Source organism: Chiloscyllium punctatum, chromosome 10 (assembly GCF_047496795.1).
Source record: "Chiloscyllium punctatum isolate Juve2018m chromosome 10, sChiPun1.3, whole genome shotgun sequence".
NCBI lineage: Eukaryota > Metazoa > Chordata > Chondrichthyes > Orectolobiformes > Hemiscylliidae > Chiloscyllium > Chiloscyllium punctatum.
In genome coordinates, this window is record NC_092748.1 from 51,968,324 (window position 1) to 51,990,088 (window position 21,765).

Consider the following 21,765-nt stretch of genomic DNA (forward strand, 5'->3'; position numbering starts at 1 on the left):
GAGATTATATGTTTTGCAATTATTGTTGTCTCTCTTGCAAACAGCTACAAATTAAAATTTAACTTCCTTTTTTGTTTGAATTTATAAAGATCCTCCAGGTCAACCAGAAGTAACAGATGTTAGTAGATCCTCAGTTTCAATAAAATGGACTGTACCAGTGTCTGATGGTGGAAGTAAAATTGTTGGATACATTGTGGAACGTAAACCATATAGTGAAACTGGAGATGGTCGCTGGCTTAAGTGCAACTACACCTCTATCTCAGATACCTTCTACACTATTTCAGGACTTAGTGACGCCGAAGTGTATGAATTCCGTGTTTTAGCTAAGAATGCAACTGGAGTAATTAGTATGCCATCTGAATCGACAGGACCTGTCACTTGCAAAGATGAATATGGTATGCTGGAGTTAGAAATACATGAGAGACTTATTAATGGTTTAGATCTCCTTATGAAGTAAAGTAAGTCATTCCTTAATTTTTTTTAAAATTTGTATTTACAGTACCACCCAAGGCTGAACTAGACAGCAGGCTACTTGGTGACATGATAACTATAAGAGCTGGGTCAGACTTGGTGCTTGATGCTTTCATTGGTGGGAAACCTGACCCTAAGGTCTATTGGTCAAAGGGAGAAAAAGAACTGGAGCTATGTGAGAAGATCTCTCTTCAGTACACTAACAAACGTGCTGTTGCCATTATCAAGTTCTGTGACAGAAATGACACTGGAAGATATACACTGACTGTGAAAAATCCAAGTGGAACTAAGACTGTGTCTGTAAATGTTAAAGTGCTTGGTAGGTTTCCTGTTACACACTATTATGAATACCTTTGGAAATGCACTTTAATCTAAAAGTTGTTTACAGGTTATCTTGTGCCTTAATGTTATGTTTCAAATTTTGTTTAGATTCACCCGGTCCATGTGATGGTCCGCTCACGATTAGCAGATTAACTGAAGAGAAATGCACTTTGTCATGGAATATGCCATTGGAAGATGGAGGAGCAGCAATTACACACTATATTGTTGAGAGGCGTGAGACGAGCAGACTTAACTGGGTAATTGTTGAAGCTGAGTGCAAGACCCTTTCTGCTGTTGTTACAAGACTGATAAAGAACAATGAATACATTTTTAGAGTAAGAGCTGTTAATAAGTATGGACCTGGTGTACCACGGGAGTCTGAACCTGCCATAGCCAGAAATGCATTCAGTGAGTACTTCTTGATACATTTGTTTTATATTTAGAAAACATTATTATTAAATTAACATAATTAATAAGTTACTAAATAAATCTAACGCACTTTGATTTGTTAATAGCAATTCCATCATCACCCGGTATACCAGACGTTGTTGCAGTTGGAAAAGAGCATATTATTATCCAGTGGTTGAAACCTGAAACTGATGGCGGAGCTGAAATTAGTAACTATCTTGTTGATAAACGTGAAAAACGAAGTGTGCGTTGGACTCGAGTAAACAAAGATTTTACTATCTATGATACAAGGCTCAAAGTTACAAATCTAATGGAGACTTGTGAGTACCAGTTCCGTGTTATAGCAGTAAATGCAGCTGGTAGCAGTGAGCCAAGTGGATCATCAAGTTACGTTCTATGCAAAGAACCAACATGTAAGCATTAATTTTAAATTAATATTGTAAGGTTCCTGATAATTGAGAATATACAATTATTTACAAGTTTGTCTATTGAAATTCAATACAGATACTCCAGCCCCACCTTCAACACCAAGAGTTGTTGATTCAACCAAACACAGCATTAGCCTCGCATGGACGAAACCCATGTATGATGGTGGTTCTGATATCATCGGCTATGTTCTTGAAATGAAAGAGGAAGGCATGGAACGGTGGTACAGAGCACATTCTACAGCCAACATAAAAAATACTGAATATACCATTACAGGTCTTGCAATTAACAGAAAGTACTGTTTCAGAGTTGCTTCTGTCAACATTAATGGAATGAGTGATTTCAGTGAATCATCTGCTGAAATTGAACCAGAAGAAAGAATAGGTTTGTAGCATGTATATGGACAATTCATGTGATTTTGCAAATTGTTACATTTCCCCGAGAGGATTTATAATGTTGGAATAAAATATGCAAGTGTGGACTGAAAATGTATCAGCAATAATTTGTTACCATAAAGAAATAAACTTATATATCTAAAATCCTAAGAAATATAATCAGTGAGATTTTCATTATTGAAACATTTTCAAAGGTTTTATTTGTGAAAGATCTTATTTTTCATCTCTTTTCCACTCTATGTTTAACTTTTCTAGAAATTCCAGATCTTGAGCTTGCGGATGATCTCAAAAAGACTGTTACAGTCAGAGCTGGTGGTTCTCTCCGCTTAATGGTTTCAGTAACTGGCAGACCTACTCCAGTGGTAACCTGGAGTAAACCTGGTGTTGACCTATGCCATCGGGGTATTATTGATACAACAGATTCTTACACACTGCTAGTAGTTGACAAAGTGAATCGCTATGATGCTGGAAAATACACCATTGAGGCTGAAAATCCCTCAGGCAAAAAGTCAGCAACCGTAGTTGTCAAAGTATATGGTATGTGGAAATATAACGCTTTAAATCATTTGTTCCTGTTGTCACCTTAGGCATGTTAAAGTATACAAACAAAATACTACAAAATAAAATGTCTGCTCTATTCTCAGATACACCTGGCCCCCCTGCTGCTGTTAATGTGAAGGAAGTCTCCAGAGATTCTGTTGTTATCACGTGGGATGTTCCAACAATTGACGGTGGAGCACCAGTAAACAATTACATAATTGAGAGACGTGAAGCTGCAATGAGAGCATTCAAGACTGTGACAGTTAAATGCAGCAAAACAATTTATCGATTAACTGGACTGACTGAGGGAACAATGTACTATTTCAGAGTCTTGCCTGAAAATATGTATGGTATCGGTGAGCCATGTGAAACTGCTGATGCAGTACTTGTCTCGGAAGTTCCTACGGTTCCACAGAAATTAGATATAATTGATGTCACAAAATCTACAGTCACACTAGCCTGGGAAAAACCACTGCATGATGGAGGCAGCAGACTGACTGGTTATGTTATTGAAGCATGCAAAGCTGGCACAGAAAGGTGGATGAAAGTCGCAACTCTCAAACACACAGTTTTTGAACATACTATACTCTCTCTCAATGAGTCTGAACAATACCTGTTCAGAGTTAGCGCCCAGAACGAAAAGGGTATCAGTGAACCAAGAGAGCTTGTAACTCCTGTCACTGTACAGGACCAAAGAGGTATGTGTAGGTTTAAAATAATTTTTCATGCCTAGATTCTAATTAAAAATAACAAGCATTAATGTGTGATCATGTATTTTGAATGTAAAAACCATTTTACTAAAAATACTATATTACTAAGGAAAGTTTTAATTTTATTTTTCTTCTTACAGTGGTACCAAAGATTGATTTGGCCGGCATACCTCAAAAGACAGTTATTGTAAGTGCTGGCAGGCCAATTGAACTATCCATTCCAATTAGTGGCCGTCCACCTCCTGCTGTATCATGGTATTTTGAGGGAATGAAACTGAAGGAAACTGACCGCACTACTATAGAAAGACTTGCCAAAGCAGTAAAGCTTTCTATACGTGAAACCACCATAGATGATACTGGAGACTACATGCTTGAGGCAAAGAATGTTGCTGGAACTGTGACTGAAACCATCAAAGTTATCATTCTAGGTAAGTATTAGTCACAACCACTCTTTTAAAAAAGCAATTACGCTAGTGTCCAATTTTTGGTGCTTTGATCATTTTTCATGTCGTACATGGTTGTCATCTATACTGTTTGTAATACTATAATCATTTGGAAGTGTTGGATAACTGTATTAATTTACTTTCAGATAAACCAGGACAACCTGCAGGCTCAATCCGAATTGATGCAATTGATGCCACCACTGTCACCATCAGTTGGGATCCCCCAGAGAAAGACGGTGGTGCTGCCATTAGTGGTTATGTGGTAGAGCAACGTGATGCTCATCGCCCAGGCTGGCTTCCAATTTCTGAGTCTGTTACTAGGAATACATTCAAGTTTACTCACTTAAATGAAGGCAGTGAATATGTGTTCCGTGTGGCTGCCACAAACCGCTTTGGTATTGGATCATTTTTGCAATCTAGCATTGTGGAATGCAAGAGTGCCATAAGTAAGTTAAAGTATTTTATTAGCAATTAAAGATATCATGAGATTAAATTGTAGGTGATTTCATCTTTAATCCCATCCTATGACATTGCCGTCTCTTGATTGTATTAATTATATTAGATTTCAACAACAGAAATTATGGTAATTCAACAATGATTAGATTCTGTAATTAAACAACTGTTCAGACCCACCAACTCTCACAAATTTATATGAGAGATACAATTTTTATGCAAGATTAAGTCCATCTCATGATCTTGCAGGAAGCTCTGAAATCTTCACGTTTTAAAGGTTGCGTGTATTTTGGGGTAAAATTGAGGTGAATGTGATCTTTGTGTCCTCTGTTGCATGCTGCTGCTCACCACAGTGATTTCTTCTGTATTTCAAAATCTATTACCATGGCAACTTGAATCATATGGGCATTATATCCCAGAGATGCTGATTAGCTATTCTTGAAACTCTCTTTTACCTTGGAGATAAACAGCCAGTTTAAAACACAACTGCTAACACTTCAGCAATGTCTCAACTTTGCAATTTTTTTTCTGTCCCAGTAAGTTAGTCTTGGGCTCTCTTTACTCTTTCAATCAAACTACCCAAGTTTGCTGCCGAACAGATTTCAGGACAGGTCATATGAGTCCCTTATTTTACCTGAAAGGTACAGTGCCAAAACTTAGCAATCCTATAAACCTCAATGAAACCGAGCATATAATATAGAAATAGGTTGTTAGACAAACTGATCCATTTATACTTCGTATGAATCTTGTCCCACATTATTACAGCTAACCCTATGAGAATATCATTCTGTTTCTTCCTGTATTATGAATGGTATTTACGATCTAGAATACTGTATTGAAAGAATGATAGAAGCTACTGTAATAGTAACCTTTACACGTAATTAGATAAATATACAACGGCAACAAAAAAAGTGTTAAGAGGAGAAGTGAGGGAATGTGACTAATTGGATGGCTTTATCAGCACAGCATGATAGGCCCAATGTTGTATCATAAGCTATATCATTCTATTAATATGTGTAGAGATAATAGGATTTTAAGAAATTTTTTCTGGAAAGCAATTCCAGATGCAGAAACACATATTTTGTAACAATCTGTCCACTTTAGATTAAATATACCATTAATGGGCCTTGTAAACCAATGTCAATACATTTTGGTTTTTGTTTAAAAGAAAGCCACTCTTGGTTTCTATATTGAATTTCTTACTTTTGAAGAAATTGATCCTTGATTTACATTATGATGAGTTGGTGTAACTGAAATGTTTCTTCGCTGTTAAAAGGACTCTTTCCTGATTCAAAAGAACTGATAGAATTCATGAAAATCTGAATCACTGTACATCTAAAAAATATCATTGAGCTTCGTTGCCACGTTGGTCACTAAAATGATTTTATGTAAGATAAAATACATTCATCCTTCTTTCCCCAATAGATGTACCTAGACCCCCTGGTACTCCTCACGTATTTGATGTCTCTCGTGATGGTATGACAATTACTTGGGAACCACCAATTGAAGATGGAGGTTCAGTGATCAATGGGTACATAATTGAACGGAAAGAACTAAAAGCTGACCGATGGGTGAGAACTAACAAAGTACTTGTGACTATGACAAGATACCGTTCCACTGGTCTTATAGAAGGACTGGAGTATGAACATCGTGTGACAGCTGTGAATGCAAGAGGTGAAAGTAAACCAAGCAGACCCTCCAAATCTGCAGTTGCTATGGACCCAATAGGTAACGTGATACAATGTCAAAGTTTAACCAACAGATTTTCATTTTTAGAAATTATTTCTACAACTGAAATGTTTTGTTTTGAAAACACTTAAGGATGATACTGATCTTTACTGTGGCACTGTATTGCCAGACTTGAAAGTATTAATGATTAATTCTAAATATTAGAAAAATTGTAAGGCACTCTTTACTGAATATTCTGTATCAATCACATTATATAATTTTACTCTCATAGCTTTGATTTCCCTTGTTGTTAAAGATGGAAAAGTGCAGTGGCAAAATGCAAACTGACTTAATTATTCAAAGTTCTTTGAATGCTTAAAATTATTTACCAAAGCTGATAAAGCTAAATGTATCACCCCACTGCAAACCTAACTATAAACAACTAACATAGCATAAACCAAAGAACAAACCCCAACTTTTCTAGCTGCTTAATTTGCTCACAACTTTACATTGCTTAGCACTTTGTATAAGTTTACTTGGTTATACTATTTACAATAAGAAATGAATTATTTGTTATATTACATAGATCCACCTGGCAAACCACAGAATCCAAGAGTTTCAGACACAACAAGAACATCTGTATCCGTGGCTTGGAATCCACCAGAAGATGAAGGAGGTTCCAAGGTCACAGGGTACCTTATTGAGATGCAAAAGGTTGATCAATATGAATGGACTAAGTGCAACACTACTCCAACAAAGATCTGTGAATACACACTGACTCATATGCCACAAGGAGCTGAATACAGGTTCCGTGTTATGGCTGTAAATGCTGGTGGTCCTGGTGAGCCTGCTGATGTGCCAGGAACTGTTAAAGTCACTGAAATGCTGGGTAAGAAATGCCGAAATTGTCATGGTGGTTTTGTGTTATTTGGCTGTGTCAGATTTTAGGCTCTGTTTTGACCCATTAATTGATATCAGTTAGATTCCCTACAGCATGGAAACAGGCCTTTTGGCCCAATAAGTCCACACCAACCCTCCAAAGAGTAACCCACCCAGACCCATTACTCTAAATTTACCCCTGACTATTGCACCAAACACTACGGGCAATTTAGCATTGCCAATTCACCTAACCTGCACATCTTTGGATTGTAGAAGGACACAGGAGCAAACCCGGGCAGACATGGGGAGAATTTGCAAAATCCACACAGACAGTTGCCCAAGGCAGGAATTGAACCCAAGTCCCTGGCGCTGTGAGGCAGCAGTGCTAACCACTGAGCCACCATGCCACCCCAATATAATTAACAGTAAAGTCTGTTGACTTATGCAATGCACATTCAGAGTTGTCAGCAGTCCGAAACTACCAACTAATAATCTGAAAGGGAACTTCTATCCTCTGATCCACTTGCTGTGATATGACTTGTATTTCCACATTGGGAAATCGGAGCATGCAATTGCTGAAATGACTAAATGAAGACATCTTAAATGTTCAAGGTCATTAGTAAAAATGCTTTTAAATGTCATTTCCCATCATCAGTAATTGAACTCACAATGGTCAAAGGGAAGATTGGGGGGAGGAACAGTATGATTACGGCCATGTGTGCACTACTGCAGCACTGCACAAGTCATATCTGAAAGGCACCTAAATTGGAAATACCATGCTTTGAACTGACTTGATTTATGATATAGTTAAACTGAATTGTAAGAAGTCACAATGTATGATTTGTATTTTTATTTATTAAAGTTGGATTTCTTTTCTTTTTAGAATATCCTGATTATGAACTTGACCATCAATATCTTGAGGGTCTGATTGTAAGACAAGGTGGAGTAATCAGGCTAACAGTGCCCATAAAAGGCAAGCCTATTCCCATCTGCAAATGGACAAAGGAAGGCCGTGATATTAGCATGCGTGCAATGATTGCCACTTCTGACACTGAAACTGAACTTGTGATAAAGGAAGCAGATAGAGATGATTCAGGCACATATGACTTGATTCTTGAAAACAAATGTGGCAAAAAGACAGCATACATTAAGGTGAAAGTTATTGGAAACCCTGATCCTCCACAAGGACCACTTGAATTTGATGATATTCAAGCTCGTTCTGTCAGAGTCAGTTGGAGACCTCCTGCCGATGATGGTGGATCTGATATTATTGGGTACATTGTTGAGAGACGTGAGGTACCCAAAACAGCCTGGTATACTGTTGATTCCAGAGTAAAGGAGAATTCCATATTTGTTAAGGGCCTGAAAGAAAATGTGGAATACCACTTCCGTGTCTCTGCTGAAAACCAATTTGGTATTAGCAAAGCTCTAAAATCAGAAGAGCCAGTTGTACCAAAGACACCACTAAGTAAGTAGAACAATATTTGTTTTAGTCTTAAGGTAAATGTTATGTTATCCTACCCTTGAATTTAAGTGCTTAATTTTTCACACACTAGCTAATTCAATACTGCCATTCTAGATCCTCCAGAGCCTCCAAGCAATCCACCAGAAATACTAGATGTCACCAAAACTTCTGTCAGCCTCTCCTGGTCAAGGCCTAGAGATGATGGTGGATCACGTGTCACTGGCTATTTTATTGATCGCAAAGAGTCTACTACAGATAAATGGGTGCGGCAAAACAAGACCCATATTACCACAACAATGTATACAGTTACTGGACTTGTCCCAGATGCTGAATATCAATTCCGTATTATTGCACAGAATGATGTAGGTCTTAGTGATCCAAGCCCACCATCTGACGCTGTCCTTTGCAAGGATCCATTTGGTATGTTTAATTGATTCTATATAAATCCATTGTATGAATATGTAGTTTATAAATTTCAATTATAGCACAATTGTTCAATCTTACTATTAAAGTTAATATAATTTGAACAATTATTTTTCACAGATAAACCAAGCCAACCTGGAGAGATTGAGGTGGTTTCTGTCACAAAGGATAGCATCACTGTAGAGTGGGAACGTCCTGAATGTGATGGTGGCAAGGAAATTATTGGTTACTGGGTTGAGTATCGCCAGTCTGGTGACAGTGCATGGAAGAAATGTAACAAGGATCGAATAAAAGACAGACAGTTTACACAGGGTGGTCTTCTGGAAGCCACAGAATATGAATTCAGGGTCTTTGCAGAGAATGAGACTGGTGTTAGCAGACCTCGTAGAACCATTATGGCTATCAAGACGAAATTGACTTGTATGTACATTTATTCATATTTTAATATTATCTATTTTTCTGTTGTTAGAAATGATTCCTATTCATGGCTTCTTCTATCTCACCAACAGCTGGAGAAGAACCATGTGTGAAACAAGAAATTGCTGAAGTAATTGCTAAGCTTGGTGAACCAGCTAAGCTGACGTGCCAGATCCTTGGTAGACCACTTCCTGAAATTAGATGGTATCATTTTGGAAAAGAATTGCAACAAAGCCGCAAATACAAAATGAGTTCAGATGGACGTAATCATTCCATTACCATTATGACGGATGATCAGGATGATGAAGGCTTATATACATGCAAGGCTACTAATGATGCTGGAGAAACTGAGATCAGTGGTAAAGTATTGCTCGAAGCTACTCCACATTTCCACCCTGCATTCCTATTAAAAGAGCAATATCACATTGGCGTTGGTACAAGTCTTCGCATCCATGTTTTATACATTGGACGTCCTGTGCCTGCTATTCGCTGGTTCCATGGAAACAAGCTCTTGACGGATTCAGATGCAATTTCAATAGAAAACACAGAACACTATACTCATCTTGTAGTGAGAAATGTTACACGGAAGAATCATGGTGGAAAATACAAAGTGCAACTCAGCAATGCATTTGGAACAGTTGATGCAACATTTAATGTTGAGATCAAAGGTAATGTATTGTAAAGGTATATTGTAATTATTGTGAGATAATTTCACTCAAATTGTATGTCTAATACCATCTAAATTTACATATAGATAAACCAGATAAGCCTGAAGGACCAATTGTAATTGATGCTTTGCTGAAGAATTCTGCAGCAATCAGTTGGAAGCCACCACTTGATGACGGAGGCGCCATGATTACAAACTACATTGTGGAAAAATGTGAAGCCAAAGAAGGTCAAAAATGGAACCTCGTATCATCCTCGATTGCTGGCACAGCTTGTAGAATTGTAAATCTCATTGATGGTGCTGGTTACTACTTCCGTGTTTCTGCTCAGAATCAGTTTGGCATCAGCAAGCCATTAGAGGTTTCCTCTGTTGTCATCATCAAGAGTCCATATGGTAAGTATCTGCATATATTAAGTTGTTTCATGTCCACTCTCTTCCTGTGTCTTGAATTGTAATATATGGACTTTATTCCTCCCTGCAGAGAAGCCTGGAATACCAGCTAAGCCTGTTGTAACTGCAGTCACAAAGAACTCTTGTGTGGTTTCATGGAAACCACCTGCCAGTGATGGTGGAGCAAAGATCAGAAATTATTACCTTGAAAAACGAGAGAAGAAACAGAATAAATGGATTGCTGTAACAACTGATGAAATACATGAAACCGTTTACTCTGTGAAAGGTCTTATCGAGGGCTTGGAGTATGAGTTCCGTGTCAAGTGTGAAAACCTTGGTGGTGAGAGTGACTGGAGTGAAATATCTGAACCCATTGTTCCAATGTGTGATGTACCCATCACTGCACCACAGTTCAAAGAAGAAATTCGCAATTTGAGTGTGAAATATAAGGGCACTGCCACTTTTGTTTGCAAGATTACTGGTCATCCCAAACCTGTTGTGAAATGGTTTAAACAAGGGAAAGAAATTGAGCCTGATGGTGAAAAATTAAGGATCCATGAATTCAAAGGAGGTTACCACCAGTTGGTGATTACTAATGCCACAGGAGATGATGCCTCTGTTTATCAAGTTCGAGCAGTCAATCAAGGAGGTTCCATTTCATCAACCGTCTCTTTGGATGTTGATGGTATGTATTACATAATAATTACTCAAACATGCTGTGTATTAATGAGAAGGTATATTTCTATAAACACGTGGGATGCAATTTGTCTTGGGTTAATGCCAAATGGATCAGCATCTCATTTTGCAAGCCACTGATTATCTTTTCCATTGATTTACCTCTTCATTGAAATCAATGGAACAAAAAAAATCGGATGGGCATAATACAGACTGTTGGTTCACTATTGCCCATTTTGCTCCTAAGACTAGCTTTGCTCCTGTTAAGTTCAGTGTTTTGTATGAAATCATTGCCTTTCAGTATTCACATTCATTTCTGAAATGTTTCCTTTTTTTTCCAGTTCCTGCCAAGATTCACCTACCCAAGCATCTAGAAGGCATGGGTGCGGTTCACGCTCTCCGTGGTGAAATAGTAAGCATTAAGATTCCTTTCAGTGGCAGACCTGATCCTGTAATCACATGGCAGAAGGGTCAAGATCTTATTGACAATAATGGTCACTACCAAGTAATAGTCACAAGATCATTTACATCTCTTGTGTTCCCTAATGGAGTTGACAGAAAAGATGCTGGTTTCTATGTTGTATGTGCCAAGAACAGATTTGGCATTGATCAACAAACAGTTGAATTGGATGTAGCTGATGTGCCTGACCCACCAAGAGGACTTCAAGTCAGTGACATTACACGTGATTCTGTCGTTTTAACATGGAATCCTCCAGCCAGTGATGGTGGAAGCAGAGTCATTAACTATGTTATTGAGAAATGTGCAACAACAGCAGAGATGTGGATTCGTGTTGCACAGTCACGTGATACACACTACACTGTTGTGAATCTCTTTGGCAAGACCAGCTACCAATTTCGTGTGATCGCTGAGAACAAGTTTGGCCAGAGTCGGCCATCAGAGCCAACTGAACCTATAGTCACTAAAGAAGATAAGACGAGAGTCCTGAACTATGATGAAGAGGTTGATGAATCACTAGAGATCACCAAATGCAAAGCTACCCATTCTACTATTAAAGAACTTCACAGTCGATTCACAATTGCTGAAGAGCTGGGGCGTGGACACTTCAGCATTGTCCATCGGTGTATTGAAAATACGAGTAAGAAAACATACATGGCAAAGTTTGTTAAAATAAAGGGTGCTGATCAGGTGCTGGTGAAGAAAGAAATTGAAATTCTTAATATTGCTAGGCACCAGAATATCCTTTGGTTATATGAATCATTTGAGAGCCTTGAAGAATTGGTCATGGTCTTTGAGTTCATTTCTGGTCTTGATATCCTCGAGCGTATTAATACAACCACATTTGAACTGAATGAAAGAGAAATTATCACTTATACCCGCCAAATCTGTGAAGCACTTGAGTTTCTACATAGTCAGAATGTGGGTCATTTTGATATCCGACCAGATAATATAATCTACACCACAAGAAAGAGCTCTGTTATTAGGATTGTTGAACTTGGGCAGGCCAGACAACTCATACCTGGTGATAATATTAGACTCCAATTTACCGCAGCAGAGTATGCAGCCCCTGAACTCCATCAACATGACATGGTCAGTTCAGCTACTGACATGTGGTCAGTGGGTGTGCTTGTGTATATACTTCTTAGTGGTCTGAATCCATTTATCGCAGAAACAAACCAACAGGTTATTGACAAGATTACTCAAGCAGAATACAGCTTTGAGGATGAAGCTTTCCAAGATGTTACCACTGAAGCTCTAGATTTCGTTGATCGCCTTTTGGTCAAAGAAAGGAGGGCTCGGATGACAGCTGCTGAAGCTCTTGAACATCCATGGTTGAAACAGAAGACAGAGAAAATGAGTACCAAAGTAATTAAGACATTGAGACACAGAAGATACTATCAGACCCTTGTTAAGAAAGAATTGAACTTTGTTGTGTCTGTTGCTCGAATTTCTTCTGGTGGAGCTGTAAGAGTTCAAAGAGGAGTTACAGTTGCAAAAGTTAAGATAGCTCCAATCGATATTGGTCCAATTGCTGGGCAGATTATGCATGCTTTTGCTGAAGAAGGTGGCCATGTTAGGTATACCTGCAGGATAGAAAATTATGATCAATCTACCGAAGTCACTTGGTATTTCGGTGTTAAGCAACTGGAATCCAGTGACAAATATGAAATTACATACCAAAATGGCTTGGCCACAATGTATGTTAAAGACATAAACAAGACAGATGACGGTATCTACAGATGCAAAGTTGCAAATGATTATGGTGAAGACAGCTCCTACGCAGAACTGTTTGTAAGTGGTGTTAGAGAAATGCGTAAATTCTACATGGAGCGCAGGGTGAAGAAAGTAAAACGTAAAGTTGATACTATGAGGCTCCTTGAGAGGCCACCAGAGTTTACTCTGCCTTTGTACAAGCGCTCTGCATATATTGGTGAAGATGTCAGATTTGGTGTTACTATAACAGTTCACCCTGAACCACGGGTAACATGGTTGAAATCTGGACAGAAGATCAAACCTGGTGAAGATGACAGAAAATATACCTTTATATCTGACAAAGGTCTTTATCAACTGATCATTCACAACGTAACAACTGATGATGATGCTGAATACACAGTACTAGCTCGCAATAAGTGTGGTGAAGACAGCTGCAAAGCCAAATTAACAATATTACCTCACCCACCTGCACCAGATACTACTTTGAGACCAATGTTTAAGCGCTTGTTGGCAAATGCAGAATGCATGGAAGGCCAAAGTGTTCGTTTTGAATGCAGGGTATCTGGCATACCACCTCCTGCTCTGAAATGGGAGAAAGATGGACAGGATTTGGCACTAGGTCCAAACGTTGAAATTGTCCATGAAGGTTTGGATTACTATGTTCTGCACATTAGGGATACTTTACCAGAAGACTCCGGCATTTACAGAATCACTGCTACTAACAGTGCTGGATCTGCAAGCTGCCAGGCATATCTAAAAGTTGAGCGTATGACCTACGTCAAGCGAAAGTATGAGAGTGAGGAGGAACGGCAGCAATATGCTGAGAAACAAATCAGCAAGACTATAAGAATGGCTGAAATTCTTGCAAACGTTGAAGCAGTTCCACTGACAGCAGTAGCCAAGGAAGCTCTGCGAGAAGCTGCAATAATGTACAAACCAGCTGTCAGCACCAAGAACGTGAAAGGTGAATATGAAATTGCAAAGGTAGAAAAAGTAAAGGAAGAAAAACGGCTTCGCATGCCTTACGATATTCCAGAACGTCGTGTACATGCCCCAAGTGCAATTGAAGAAGATCAAGAGATCAAACATTTTGTGCCATTGTCTGATATGAAATGGTATAGGAAATTGAGAGACCATTATGAAATGCCTGGGCCCATAGAGAGAATTGTAACAAAACGACCAAAGCGAATCCGTCTCTCGAGATGGGAGCAATTTTATGTTATGCCTTTGCCACGTTTTACTGATCAGTATAAGCCTAAATGGCGCATACCAAAAATATCACAAGATGATCTTGAAACAGTTAGGCCAGCTCGAAGGCGTACACCATCTCCTGACTACGAAATGTACTACAGACCAAGAAGGAGGTCTCTTTGTGATTTGTCGGATGACGACTTACTCCGTCCTGTTGATGAGTACCTTTCAATGAAGAGAGTAGAAGAGGAAAGATTACGGCTCGAGGAGGAACTTGAATTAGGATTTTCTGCTTCACCCCCAAGCCGCAGCCCTCCACGTTTTGAGTTGTCAGCACTTCAACAAAAATTTCAACAGACACAGTTTGCTACAGCAAAGGAAGAGGAAAAATATAGAAAATACCAAAGATATCATATACCTTCCAAATCTGAAGCTGGCCCAAGTTATATAGATCTCCGACAACGCCACGAAAAAGCTGTTTATAGACCACCGAAACAAAAGCAACGAATGATAGAAGACAAAGAAGATGAAGAGCTGCTTCGACCAATTGCTACAGTCCAGAAATTGTCTGGTTACCAAAAAGAGCTTGAGCGTATGGAATATGAAGAAAAAGTAAGAATGCAAAGTCGACGAGAAAGAGCAATTTTCGTGTCAAAATCAGAAGAAGAAGAAGAAGAACAAGCCATCGACGTTAAGGAATACACTCGCAGAGAATCTCCATCTGTCTCGAAGTTTCTCAGAAGAAGAAGATCGCTTTCCCCATCTTATATTGAATTGATGCGACCAGTATCTGAACTAATCAGAACTCGGCCACGCCCTGCAGAATTTGAAAGCGAGGGCCCAGAGAGACGATCTCCTACACCAGAGAGAACACGTCCGCGTTCCCCAAGTCCAGTATCTCGAGAGAGCTCACTTTCACGCTTTGAAAGGAGTGCCAGATTTGACATCTTTTCACGCTATGAATCAATGAAAACTGCTTTGAAGACAAAGAAGACTTCAGAAGGAAAGTACGAAGTTCTTACTCAACAACCTTTCAGCCTTGACCATTGTCCACGGATAACTTTGAGAATGCGTTCTCATCGCATCCCTTGTGGTCAAAATACCAGATTTACTCTAAATGTTCTGTCCAAACCAAGGGCTGAAATTAGGTGGTACCACAATGGTAGGGAAATTCAAGAAAGCGATAAGTATCGTTTTACTGATATGAATGGTGTACTAACACTGGAAATTCGGGATTGCCAGCCTGAAGACAGTGGAACCTATCGTGTTGTTAGTTCTAATTACAAAGGAGAAGCTTCTGATTATGCAACACTAGACATTACAGGAGGTGACTACATTACCTATGTATCCCGCCGTAGAGATGAAGAACAACCAAAATTAATTGTGCCGGAACTAACAAAGACTGATTTTTACCAATTTTCTGCATTCAAAAAATCAAGTGAAATGGAAGAGGTCAGTGAGATGAGGGAAACTAAAATAAAAGAGTCAGAAGTAAGAGAATCAATGAGTTCTGAAATGTATGCTTCAAAAGAAACATCACTTCATGCATCCAAGCGAATGCATGCTGCCAGAATAATAACAAAACCACAGTCAGTCACAGTAACAGAGGGAGAGTCTGTTAGATTTTCTTGTAGCTTTGATGGTGAGCCAACACCCACTGTAACATGGATGCATGCTGGGAGAACAATTACATCCTCTCGACACTTATTTATCATGACAACACTGGATAAATCTACCTTTACAATTTCATCAGTTCAATCTTCTGATGAAGGAAGCTACAAAATAGTGGTAGAAAATTCTGAAGGAAAAGAAGAAGCACAGTTTACTCTGACTATCCGAAAAGCTGGAGCAAAAGAAGCAGGTAAGGTAAAGACCCCTGAACCTCGTACAAAGTCTGCAGAGGCAATGAAGGCTCCCAAAAGGGTCAAATCTCCAGAACTAGTCACCTTGCCGCCAACTCTCAGAACACCTTCCGCAGAACGAGTAGAGATCCCTGCAAGCGCTCCCCCTAAGATTTCTCAAGAATTGAGAACTGAAGTTGCTGAAGATGGCACAGTAAAACTCACGTGTGCTGTTGAAAGCACAGTTTTGAATGTGAAAGAATTAACTTGGTTCAAAGATGGACGTAAAGTAAGGGAGAATAGTCATTACAAATTGGAATATGCTGCTAATGGAGTCTATAATCTCAGTATCCATGGAATTAATGCAAGTGATGAAGGCGAATACACTTGTGAAATCACTGGTGAAGGTGGTGTATCCAAAACCACTTTTTCTTTCACTGGTCAAGTATTCAGAAACACTGTTGCCAAAGTAGCCAAGATAACAGAATCAAAAGCAGCTGCTCAGAAAAAAGCTGTTAAATCATATGGAAAAACAGAGGTAGTTCAGGAACAAATTGTGAAAAAGGAACTTAAGACAGCATACACAGAAATTACAGCTACACGGGTACAAATGACTGCAATTGAAGGCCAAAAGGCCGTACTTAAGGCCAACATACCAAATGTTTCTGATGTGAAATGGGTTTCAAATGGTGTGGAGCTTTTCAATTCAGAAGATTATCGATATGGTGTATCTGGAAATGACCACACCTTAACCATCAAGAAGATCAGTTTCAGAGATGAAGGTGCAATCACCTGTGAAGCAAAAACAGAGCATGGAATAGTTAAATGTCAATTTGATTTAACAGTTAAGCACAAACAATCAAATGCTCCAGCATTCATTACACAGCCCAAGTCCCAAAATGTTAATGAAGGACAAAATATAGCATTTACTTGTGAAATATCAGGAGATCCTTCTCCAGAGGTTGAATGGATGAAAGACAACCAACCTGTAAGTATTCAGGATTTCTCCTCATTTATCTGGTTTTCCAATTCAAATTATTTTAGCATATTTTTTGGTATATAATGAATTTGTTTCATATTTCAGATTGCAATTTCAAGAAATTTAAGAGTGAGTCGTTTGAAAAACAAGTACACTCTAGAAATTCTGAGTGCTGCAATTTCTGACAGTGGAAAATACACTGTAACAGCAAAGAACTTCCATGGGCAATGTTCTGCAACAGCATCTTTGGTTGTACTGGGTATGCTATTGCCTGAAATGTATTACTGTTGTTGTTATTAGCCTATCTCCATTTCTGTACAGCTAAGTTATGGTAATATTTTATCAAATCCGAATTTAACTTGCTTCAGTACAATGTATAAAGACAGTCTGATGACTAATTAAATAACATTCTGATAAATTTGTACTTTTGCAGTACAAAATTGATGCAGACCTTTTCATGCTTTATTTGTCCAACTTGCAAATAACATATAAAATGCTGTAGAGGATTGACAGTTTTGATATTTGTTTGAGAATTTAACTTGCCAGTTATGTCAAAAGTGAGGCCATTTATGCATCATATCTGTTTGCTCTGCTCCACAGCTCTAATTGAAGAACCATCTAAAATGGTACTTCTGGGGACTGGTGCTTCTGCTAGCATGCAGGGACATTTCTCTTCGAAGACAATGCAAATGACCCAACAAGAGGCCATCAGCAGCATGAGTGAAGTTAAATTTGCCAGCATGTCCTCGAGTAGCATGTCATCTTTCAAAGAATCAAAGCTATCAATGAGCTCTAGTTCTTTTATGGAACATTCCAGTATGACTCAAATGGAAACAAGTTCTGGCAAAATGCTAACTGGTTTTACTAAAGGTGACATTAAGTTAATATTAAACATTTTAAAGTGTCTGATTCTAATACGTGCCTCTATTTATGACAATATGCTAGAAAAAAAATACTAATTTGTTTGCTGTATTTTTTTTTCTTACAGGAACTTCTCCTAAAATTGAAGCTTTACCATCAGATATCACCACTGAGAAGGGAAAGGTTCTGACAGTGGCTTGTGCTTTCTCTGGTGATCCTATGCCAGAAGTAAAATGGTCACGTGGGGGAAAACCTCTTTCTGATGATGAGGATGGTGGCAGATTTCACATTGAAACAACAGATGATCTAACAACACTCATTATTACAGATGTCAAAGAAAATGATGCAGGACGCTACACTCTAAGACTCACAAATGAATTTGGATCAGATTCTGCCACTGTAAATATTAAAATTAGATCAATTTAAGGATTTGAATTCACTAACATGTAATTGATTAAACTTCAAAATAGATACCTTAACTGTTATGAACTTGAATTTCTGACTTGTATATATTATTTTACATTTTTTTATCTGACACGACATTGTGCATTTATACCAAACTAGACAATATCTGAACAAATGGTAGATTGTGCATTATGGAATTATTGCACTTGGATTTAGGAATTTTTAACCATTTTCTGTGACATGTACATACTGTATATAGCCGAACTAAACGGTTATGGAAGTTTTGTACTTCTTGTTTTATGAGATTTTTAATGGAACATTTGAAACAGATTGTTGGCAGGGGAAAGTCTGAATAGGACGACTACCTTGTTCAACTTGGAACTAAAATTTGTGCCTCAACAAAATGTTGATGTCTAAGAATACCTCAGCAGGTAGAGAGGCTCCCTGCTGAAGACAGCCTGAACCCAAAAGATGATACTATGCACAGTACCTGGATACGTGCAATACAAATTTATGGAATTAGAAGGTGACGTCTGTGATGCTATTTACATATACCCTCCTGCAAATAACATCACAAGACTTCAACCAATGAACCGACTATGTCATATTACCTTTTATTAAAGACAAGATGGTCAACTATGAATACAAAGTACTTGCGGCCATTACTTTGTATCACCATCTTTAATGTGCACTATTTCCAACATAGTAACTATTTGGATAGTTTGAATGAAAAATAACATCAACCTGGCCATACCCTCACTTCACCAAACTGTTCCAATTACTCCTATGGGGAAATAGTGCTAACTCAAGGAGGTTCAGATTATCCATGGAGTGCACTGACTTTGTGTGATAATTGTAGAATTTTATTTCATGTTATCTGTATTAAGGGCATAAGTAACAGAAAGTAACTACGATGACAAAAACATCTTTGTGCTCCAACATTTTAATGCCCTATGCAGTAACTTTATTTAGAGAAATAAGTAGTGTTTATTTAATTTTATTGAGCCTCCTTGAGAATTAGTAAAGTAAAATTTAATTCTGATTGTGAAATAAAGCATGCTTTCTGCACCTACAAATGTTTTCATTCTTTTTTTGTTTGTGACTTCAGTCAATGGAAGGCATAACAGACACAAAGCATACAAAATACTTAATAAATTTAGTAACTTCACAAATTTCTCTTTTAATAAAAAGAGAATTCACAAAATAATGTTGTTCACATGAACTTAAAAATGTACTTTAAAAAAGGGCAGAGTTTTTTCAGTCCCCTGCTAGCAGATTTGCAGGCAGGGGGAGGGGAGTTTAAATATCCCTGAACAAACTCGCACTGCTCCTTGTCTGTATCTGATTTTTCTATAATTTGACAATGTAGCCCAGGATGGTCTGCACAGTCTTGCCCTAACTGAGTTTTTAGAGTTTCAATTTAGGTGTTTTTCCCGTCAAACCTCAATTTTGGTCATCCTAGACTCAGACAAAAAAAATCAAAAGTGACTATTCTCTATTGTAATGTGTTGGAAAAACCATTGGGTTCATTAATGTCCTTTTGGGAATGTAAAGTCATTTTTTACCTAGTCTGTCCGACATGTATGCCAGACCCATTGCAATGTGATTGACTCTTATCTGCCCTCTGGGCAATTAGGGATGAGTAATAAACACTGGACTAGGCAACGATGCACATATCCTTAAATTGTTTCAAAAGGTGGGGACATCTTCTTCAAGAACGCCTTTCCACCTTGGGTGCTCTGTCATCCAAATGTTTGGTATCTCACAGGTGCTTCCTCCCCTCTGGTCTCTCGATCAAACCCACATCCTCCTTGGCTTGGCAATGTGTCAGATTTTGTTTAAGGTGGCAATATTTGGGAAATGTATAAGTAGTTATATCACTTCCAGAATGCATTTAATAGATTCCAACAAGCTACTGTCAGCAAAAATGGAAACATATGGAACTGAAGGCAATCCCTATTGACAGAGTTGAAATAATTCAGTTGGCAGGATATGACTAATGGATTCTCCAAAGATACACACTGGGGCTTCACCATTTATATACAATTACTAACATTTTAGTAACAATGTCGCCAAATCTGTTGTTGGCATTGTTAGGTGGCACAGTGGGTAAATAAATGGGAGCAAAGGGCTAGTGATATGTTTAGGAGTGGGTAAAACTGGCAGGTGGAATTTGATGTGCAGAAGCGTGAAGTCACCCAGTTTGAATATAACAAAAGACAAGATAGAATATTGTCCAACTGGTAAGAAGTGTGGAAGAGCACAGAAATCTAGGTGTATGTATTCTGAAATCACTTAAAGCTTTTTGAAAAAAATAATTTATAAAGTGGATGGAATGATAGCCTTTATCACAAATGTCTAAAATACAAGGATTTGGAAGTAATATCACATGCTTAATTAGAACACAGCTTAAGAAAAGCGTGGTGGTTTGCAATGTATACATTTTTACTGAAATGATACACAGACCAAAAGGGATCAGTTAAGAGGATAGATTTCATAGAATAGATATATATTCAAAGGATTCTAACAGTTTAAAAGGTAAAAGGTGATCTAATTGTTTAATTAAGGGGTTTCAGATAATTAAATGATCTGACAGGGTAGATAAAATTGCTCTCAGAGGTTGGGATAAGGGAGTATTTCATCATTAAATAAAGGTAGTAGAGATTTAAAACTCTCCCTCAAAAGGCAATTTCAAGCCTTGCAGCGTCCCCATTGTAGCAAATTCTTAAAGAATTGAGATTCCTGAAAAATTTAGAATTCCACTGGGCAATCCCTCTGGAACACTTTGAAACTGTCCATTTAAATCTGAGAATTCAAAGGGATTCAAATGAACTTAAGTGAATATTTAGACTATTAAATACTGGGTCTAACTCGTGACTAAATATTCAACACATCCTCCTATACTTAACACACCCACCACCACAACACACTTTAAACCGCTCAGCCCCTGACTTGACCACCTTTCTCCCTCCAACATTATTCTGCTCCCAACCGCCCCTTACTCTGTCACTCAACATGCACATGCCACCCACAATCACCAGATCTGACTATCCTTGCCACTGGATCTAACCAAACCCACCCTTTCATCAGATCTGAAACCGCCCACAGATCCAATACCCATCACCCCATCTAACCCTATTTCTCCCACTCATCCTGATCTATCCTTTCCATCTTGCACCCCTGGAACCCTATCCCCCTCTCCCACTTGTTATCCTACTGACTTGGCATCTTATCCTCTCCCCATCTGGCACATGTCCCCTACCCATCCGGCACCCTAACCCCAGGACCCTGACCATCTGTCACCCTGCTCTCATCCCACATTTACCTCGTTCTGAACACTTGACAGCAGCTGCCAGCATGACAGGGAGGACCTTTAAATTTCAGAATTCAGCAGCTTATGCCTGTGAAAAGGAGGCCGGGTTCTGCACTATGTGAAAACTGTCAGAATGGAAGTATGCCATTGTATTTCGGAAAGAGTTCTAATTGAAATCTCATCCCAGAAATGTTGAACTCCCAACTTTCATAAAAAGGGCCCAAGTGTAACCTTCTCACTCTTCATCTCTA

General features: G+C 38.5%; 1 protein-coding gene across 1 annotated transcript in view; it reads left to right on the forward strand.

Moving 5' to 3' along the window:
* Positions 1–19,277, forward strand: part of ttn.2 (titin, tandem duplicate 2) — a 346,071-nt gene extending 326,794 nt beyond the window's left edge. Inside the window, exons 277-297 of the mRNA XM_072579113.1 lie at positions 90–395; positions 500–790; positions 901–1,200; positions 1,308–1,613; positions 1,705–2,010; positions 2,277–2,558; positions 2,666–3,259; positions 3,412–3,699; positions 3,861–4,160; positions 5,593–5,895; positions 6,422–6,724; positions 7,598–8,182; positions 8,294–8,599; positions 8,723–9,022; positions 9,112–9,687; positions 9,774–10,079; positions 10,168–10,761; positions 11,093–16,944; positions 17,041–17,194; positions 17,536–17,805; positions 17,924–19,277. Coding sequence (XP_072435214.1) covers positions 90–395; positions 500–790; positions 901–1,200; positions 1,308–1,613; positions 1,705–2,010; positions 2,277–2,558; positions 2,666–3,259; positions 3,412–3,699; positions 3,861–4,160; positions 5,593–5,895; positions 6,422–6,724; positions 7,598–8,182; positions 8,294–8,599; positions 8,723–9,022; positions 9,112–9,687; positions 9,774–10,079; positions 10,168–10,761; positions 11,093–16,944; positions 17,041–17,194; positions 17,536–17,805; positions 17,924–18,222 — 12,821 coding nt within the window. The 3' untranslated portion in view covers positions 18,223–19,277. The remainder of the gene's footprint in view (positions 1–89; positions 396–499; positions 791–900; positions 1,201–1,307; positions 1,614–1,704; positions 2,011–2,276; positions 2,559–2,665; positions 3,260–3,411; positions 3,700–3,860; positions 4,161–5,592; positions 5,896–6,421; positions 6,725–7,597; positions 8,183–8,293; positions 8,600–8,722; positions 9,023–9,111; positions 9,688–9,773; positions 10,080–10,167; positions 10,762–11,092; positions 16,945–17,040; positions 17,195–17,535; positions 17,806–17,923) is intronic.
* Positions 19,278–21,765: the final 2,488 nt, after the last annotated feature.